The sequence below is a fragment of the Penaeus chinensis genome, chromosome 26, assembly GCF_019202785.1.
Source record: "Penaeus chinensis breed Huanghai No. 1 chromosome 26, ASM1920278v2, whole genome shotgun sequence".
NCBI lineage: Eukaryota > Metazoa > Arthropoda > Malacostraca > Decapoda > Penaeidae > Penaeus > Penaeus chinensis.
Genome location: NC_061844.1, coordinates 16,282,925 through 16,290,424, shown reverse-complemented (window position 1 = coordinate 16,290,424; position 7,500 = coordinate 16,282,925). Strand labels below are relative to the sequence as shown.

The 7,500-nt window shown below is 37.4% G+C and overlaps 1 protein-coding gene across 14 annotated transcripts in view; it reads right to left on the bottom strand.

Moving 5' to 3' along the window:
• The window catches only part of LOC125039206 (sex-lethal homolog), a 103,058-nt gene that overhangs the window by 82,709 nt on the left and 12,849 nt on the right, over window positions 1-7,500 (bottom strand). For 12 of the 14 annotated variants that reach the window (XR_007116106.1, XR_007116105.1, XM_047633003.1 and 9 more), the window contains exon 2: window positions 2,553-2,747. Coding sequence is in view for 12 of the 14 variants with exons in the window: in XM_047632993.1 (XP_047488949.1) it covers window positions 2,553-2,747 (195 nt within the window). In the remaining 2 variants the exon portion in view is untranslated. Of the gene's footprint in view, window positions 1-2,552; window positions 2,748-4,522; window positions 4,809-4,957; window positions 5,176-7,500 lie in introns of those variants that run through there. The other 2 variants (XM_047633000.1, XM_047633001.1) reach the window with 2 other exon arrangements.

The window sequence follows — 7,500 nt, the reverse complement described above, 5'->3', positions numbered from 1 at the left end:
GCATGTTTACGTGTGTGTGTGCATGTTTACGTGTGTGTGTGCATGTTTACGTGTGTGTGTGCATGTTTACGTGTGTGTGCATGTTTACGTGTGTGTGTGCATGTTTACGTGTGTGTGTGCATGTTTACGTGTGTGTGTGCATGTTTACGTGTGTGTGTGCATGTTTACGTGTGTGTGTGCATGTTTACGTGTGTGTGTGCATGTTCATGTGTGTATGTGTGTGTTCATGTGTGTATGTGTGTGTTCATGTGTGTATGTGTGTGTTCATGTGTGTATGTGTGTGTTCATGTGTGTATGTGTGTGTTCATGTGTGTATGTATGTGTGTGTTCATGTGTGTATGTGTGTGTTCATGTGTGTATGTGTGTGTTCATGTGTGTATGTGTGTGTTCATGTGTGTATGTGTGTGTTCATGTGTGTATGTGTGTTCATGTGTGTATGTGGGTGTTCATGTGTGTATGTGTGTGTTCATGTGTGTATGTGTGTGTTCATGTGTGTATGTGTGTGTTCATGTGTGTATGTGTGTGTTCATGTGTGTATGTGTGTGTTCATGTGTGTATGTGTGTTCATGTGTGTATGTGTGTGTTCATGTGTGTACGTGTGTGTTCATGTGTGTACGTGTGTGTGTAAACGTGTACATGGACATGTTTGAAAACTTGTACATGGACAGGTTTGTAAACGTGTACATGTACAGGTTTGTAAACGTGTACATGTACAGGTTTGTAAACGTGTACATGTACAGGTTTGTAAACGTGTACATGTACGTGTATATGTACGTGTACATGTACGTGTATATGTACGTGTACATGTACGTGTATATGTACGTGTACATGTACGTGTATATGTACGTGTTTGTAAACGTGTACATGTACGTGTTTGTAAACGTGTACATGTACGTGTTTTTAAGCGTGTACATGTACGTGTTTTTAAGCGTGTACATGTACGTGTTTTTAAGTGTGTACATGTACGTGTTTTTAAGCGTGTACATCTATGGGTTTGTAAACGTGTACATGTAGGGGTTTGTAAACGTTTACATGTAGGGGTTTGTAAACGTTTACATGTAGGGGTTTGTAAACGTTTACATGTAGGGGTTTGTAAACGTTTACATGTAGGGGTTTGTAAACGTGTACTTGTGCGACTGCATGTGTGTGTGCTTGCGTGTGCTTGTGCATGTGCTTGTGCGTGTGCTTGTGCGTGTGCTTGTGTGTGTGCTTGGGTGTGTGCGTTTGCTTGTGTGTGCTTGTGTGCGCTTGTGCGTGTGCTTGTGTGCGCTTGTGCGTGTGCTTGTGCATGTGCTTGTGCGTGTGCTTGTGCGTGTGCTTGTGCGTGTGCGTGTGCTTGTGTGTGTGCTTGTGCGTGTGCTTGTATGTGCTTGTGTGTGCTTGTGTGTGCGCATGGGTACATGTAGTTTAACTGTATAGTAGCAAGTGTGTAAATGTGTTGCCAAGTATCATATGACTTCAAATAAAGTAGCAAAAAGGACATAAACATATACAATCTTCAAAGAACCACAATTCAACCTCCATTACTCTAATTCACATGTGACCATACCTCAGTTGCTGTGCACCAGGAGGAATGTATCTGTACATGTGTGTATGAGCACATGAATGTGCGCAAGTTTATGGTATGCATGAGTGAAAGTGCATGTGAGTGTATGAAAACATGCGAGTGACTGCATGCGTATGAATGTGTGGGGGAGGGCATGGAAGTGCTCAATTTCAATAAATAAATTTTATTCCTGGTACTTATCACAGCAAATTGCCTTCTGATACATAAGTGGAATCAACACCTGTGGCAAGGTATTCCATGGGAAGATTGTATATGCTCTTAAAAAATAAAACTAACTAGAAACTAAGGCTTCAAAAAATATAAAATCAGGAGGAGGAAGGGGGGAAACAAATAACTTCTAACCGACATGAACTTACCCTCAACACACTCAGATGATATACATGCCTGTAAGTCCAGAGCAAAGTAACTAGGTTCTTAAGCAGTAAACAGGCCTTACCTTTACTCGACTGATGACTAACTCGACAATTAAAAGAAATATCTTCAACATGACAATTAATGCCCGATTCTCCTTATCCAAAAAATGGTCTTCAATTAACACATGAGGGAAACAACAGACTACCACAATCAAATGCAGAAAAATAATTTAAAAAAAGTTGTGTGGTGGTGGTGATGATGGTGGTGATTGTGATTGTGATGGTGGTGGTGATGGTGGTGGTAGTTGTGGTGGTGGTGGTGGTGGTGGTGGTGATAACAATGGACTTACCTTCATCCTTTCCATCCTACTTATCTACTTAAGGCCAATTAAAGAAATAAATTTTACTAATAAATAATAATAATAATAGTCATAATAATAATAGTCATAATAATAATAATAATAATAATAATAATAATAATAATAATAATAATAATAATAATAATAATAATAATAATAATAATAATAATAATAATAATAATAATAATAATAAAAAAAAATAAAGGAAAGAAAAATAGGTAGATAGAACCCTGATCCCGGCTCTATCTACGACCGAAGCGGAATACACTATACCTTTAAATCCTTCATAATGCGGCAGTTTTTGATGGGCCCGACAACAACAAATATCTTGTAAAACTCTTGGTCGGTGAGAGTCTGTGGCAGGTAGTTGATGATAAGGTTTGTTCGCGTTTCCCCATCGGGGAGCGCTGAGCTGGGGCTGCTAGATGACTCAAAACTCATTGTGTACTTCCTCTTCCCAAGCCTAACCTGTATGGATAAATAGAGAGGAATGGGGAGGACGAGGAGGATGTGGGGGAGGGGAGAAACAAAAGAAGGGGGATGAGTATCGGGCAGTCAATAAGACAAATTTCGTGGTGAAAAAAAAAGGGGGGGGGGAATAACGAACAATAATACTGAACTGAAAAAGAATGGATTCTTTGTGCAAGCAATCACAGACTTGATATAGAAAAAAAAAAAAAAAAAGACCACACATGGTCATTCCAATAAACAAAACAGATTAAGGATATGACAAAGAAAAAGGGGAGGAGGATTGACTTCAGTGGAAAGAAAAGACTTCCTGTTAATTGTACAAGTTTAACACACACACACACAAACACACACAAAATAAAATACAAAATAAAAGGCCAACTACACTAGCCTATTTACAGCCCTATAATCCCATGCTCTTAATGTGCTCTAAATTTGACGACTTAGGGCTCAAACGCAATGGACAAAGTACTGGCATATCAAAAGGACACCCGTTTCAACTATCTAAAAAAAAGCCTACTTGTCATGAATAGCTTTGGCATTTCCTTCCCTCACTCTGAAAATCTAAAATAAATAAACTAACACCAACTATATACAATTTACCCGGCAGCTGTACTGACGAGCAATCACCATGACCTCCACAGCTTCAGCAATCAAGGAAAGGCCACCTCACATCCCCCGTAAATAGCCTGGCAAAATGTACCCTGACCTCGTTCCTCATTTGACAATAAATGGCAGAGGTAATTATATAAAAATCTACAGACAAGACCTCGTTAGCATCTTCTGTTGCTTTTAGACGAAGTGAATGTTTAGATTGGCTGGTCGAGATGTAGCATTACGTGACCGGTTGTTCATTTACAAGGACTGCCTCTGAAACCAGGACCTTTTCTCGTAAACCACAGCGTCCCGACCTGAATCAGCTCGACCCTCTCCATCTCTAAACAAATCTTAAAAATCCAAACCTCGAGTTGCATCATCTCAAATGCTCAACTCGGCCTCCGTGCCTCCAGGACTCCGACAAAGGCTAACAGACCTCCTCAACCAATGTTCAACACAAGACAAGCACTTGAGTTGGTTCCATTACCGATTTCATGTTGCCCCGGAGATCGACAAGCCTCACAACCTCCGAACCTATGTGGTGGAAGTGCGTTTACCTTTCCTAAGGCACAAACACACCCAAGCTTATAGCAAACTAGTAAACGTGTTGGACAGATCTACCTTGACGTGCACTGCTCTCCCATGCATCTAAATGTACGACAACGACCCTAGTTCGGATATAGATTTCAAAGAGGAAATCTTAAAACTCTCAATCTTCACCTGCATGACAATCAGCTTAAGGAAACAGATCGCCACGAACTATTCTCTATTGACGACAGAGCTTCAATAACCAAGTGGGAAGCAAACACCAACTGTGGCGCCTCAAATCAAGCCCAAAAATTACGCATTTTTTCCCAAAATCCTGAAAGACAAACCAACCACTAACAAAAGAAACAAAACTTGACCATTAATGGGAGATAAAATCCTTTGCCTCAATACAACATAGCAAATTTGAAGGGGGGGAAAAAAATACTACCAAAAAATTACCAATAAAATGCTGAAATAATAACAACAAAAAAAATGCAATTACCGGAAAAGAGAAATCCAACAAGAAAAAAAACAATTTAAAAAAAAAAAACCGCCCCACGTGGACGTTACTCCAGAGAAATGACAAACACGGAATCTCAAACACTCGCTTCCACGCGGATACAAACACAGATTAACGAAGGAATCACCACCTTTCTCCTCCTGTTTCCTGGCCTATTCCCCCTCTTTATCGGCCGTTCTCCCTCTCCCTCTTTCTCTCGCGAGCCAGGGGGGAAAAGAGCAAAAACGCCAAAAACCCGCTTTAAAGCCTCAATCCCCGGGCCAGGAGGCGAGGCGAGTGCGAATTCCCGCGGAAGGGAGGCGAAGGGGCAGGCCGAGGGCGAAGGCGAGGGCGAAGGGAGGCGAGAAGAGGGAGAAAAAAGAGAAAAAAGAACAAGACGAAAATTCCCGTCCGACTCGAGGCTTCGGCGCAGCTCCACTCCCTCCAAACCCCGCCAGCCCCTATTTTCCGCTCTTTCCGCCCCGCCGACGCTTTCCTGCGGCTCTCCCGCCACTCCCCCCTCATCCAAGGGCAAATATCCACATCCACACACAACACCCGAGCAGAGAAAGTCGGTTTTACTTGCCTAAATTAACAAAAACATGTAGCTTTTGGAGGCGAGAGCGATGCCGGGTGGACGCGCGTGGGGCACACAAACATTGACTCACGCGTGCCAACCTCTCCGATAATTCGCCCCTCGATTTTCGACACAAGCACTTTTCTCACGTGGTTTTCGACGCGCTGTAAATTCTGGTGGAATTCTTCGTTTTTCTTAGTGGCTTGGTGGACTCGCGAGTGGAGGGATTTTGTCTAAATATGGCTATCGATTTTGACGTGGCATCACTGCTCTTCATAGAAAATGGTGAAGGAGGGAGTTTCTAAATATCCTTTTCGAGTGAGTCTTTTTTTCTCAGTAATATCTCGAGGAAGGCTGGCGCTTTTTATTTTAGCTACGTTATCTTTATATTTATTTTTATTCTAGTTTAATTTAATATGGATTTGAGGCGTTACCGTTGATACTAAGCCGCATTTAATCAACGGATTAGTAAAGTCTGGCAGCAAAAACAACTGAAAGCTACTTCGTTAAACTCCGCTAACATGCATATAAAAATTGCCTTTGTGAAAATAATACGCAATGACGTTAGTATCTAACCATTTCATAATTTCAAATATATTATTATTTCAATATCTGTTCAATTTGATTCGTTAAATTTGAATTAAAGTACGCTTCCCGTTATCCTCATGGTCCTTATCTCCAAGCCCAGCAGCGGCACACCGACTTTGTCCTTGTACTCTTCCATTTTAACATCTCTTTGTTTCTCGTTATCCGACGTCCGGCCAGATTCCTTTGCCTTTGACCCTGGCATTGGAACGTTTTTACTTACATATAATATAATAGAATCATTAAACAATATTTCCCAAAGCCAAAACCACCAATTTTAGGCGTTTATCGCATTTATCATTCCGATCCCTCATAGCATAAGTGCCGGATCTTAAAAAAAAAGAGACAATTCTCGGCGTCCTTTTGAATATCACAACAAACTAAACACACATGTACTTTCATACCTCACTACAATTGATTTGATTTTAATATGATATACTACACACTCTGACTAGAAAAAAAAATGTATATGGTAATTTTGCACACATGCTCCCTCGTTCTAACGACCAAAAGGCCGGTTTCGTTAGCATAGGAACAACGTGTTCAGTTCCTCCTCTAAGCCATTCATGCAATATATTTATTATCCATTATTATTTCTATACTTTTTGGTGTAGAATGAGAATTTCGGTGGTGAAAAATGAATAACCAAAGCCCCATGTATATATTACCTGAGTAACAGTATCATGAAAAAGGCTGAAAAATAACGTTGCCACATTTATTAAGTTGTAAATTCACTGATGCAAAAAAAGAGAGTTGGCAGGAAATTATTATCATCATTTTTGTCGTTGTTCTATTTGCTGATATCTTTTTTTATCATTACTATTTATATCATCTCATCACAATCGTTTATACCATCACTAGAATAATTATATCCACACTATCGTCATATACTGCTATTGTAAGCTATTATTACTGCTATCATCATGTTATCTTTATTGATGTTGGTGATATTATTATCATGGACTTTCTTTTGGTTATTATTGTTGTTGTTGTTGTTATCATTGTTAATGTTATTATTATCATTATTATTATTTATTATTATTATTATTATTATTATTATTATTATTATTATTAATATTACTACTACTACTACTATTACTATCATCATCATTATCATTATTATTACCATTATTGTTGTTATTATCATTATCATCATCATGTTCATCATCATCTCATTATTGTTATTATTATTATTATTATTATTATTATTATTATCATGATCATCATTATCATCATCATTATTGTCATTATTATGGTTATTATTATCATTATCATTATCATAATTTTTATTATATCTATTATTATCATTTTTGTTATTGTTATTATAATTATCATCATTTTTACTATTATTATTATTATTATCATTATTACACCCATTATTATTATTGTTACTATCATTATTATTATTGTTATTATTAGTATCATTATTACTATTATTATTATCATTATACCCATTATTATTATTATTATTATTATTATTATTATTATTATTATTATTATTATCAATGCCATTATCATTATTATCATTAGATTCGATGTTATTATTATCATCATTATTATCATCATTATTACTATCATCATTACCATTATTATCATTGTCCTTATCATTACCATTATTCTTATTAGAAGTAGTAGTAATATCATTATAATTGTTGTCACCATTACTATTATTATCATTAGTGATGTCATCACCATCATTATTATTCATTATATAAGTATGATCATCACCATCTCCTGAATCATCATCACTAAGATCATTATCATTGTCTCCATCATCTTCACCATCACCATTACCATCATCATACGCATCATTACCATTATTATCATTATATTAATTACTATCATTATCATTATTATTATTATTATTATGTATTCTGTATTATTATTATTGCTACTACTATTATTATAAGCATTATGATGACGATGATGATGGTATTATCATCATCATGACCATTAATATAATTATC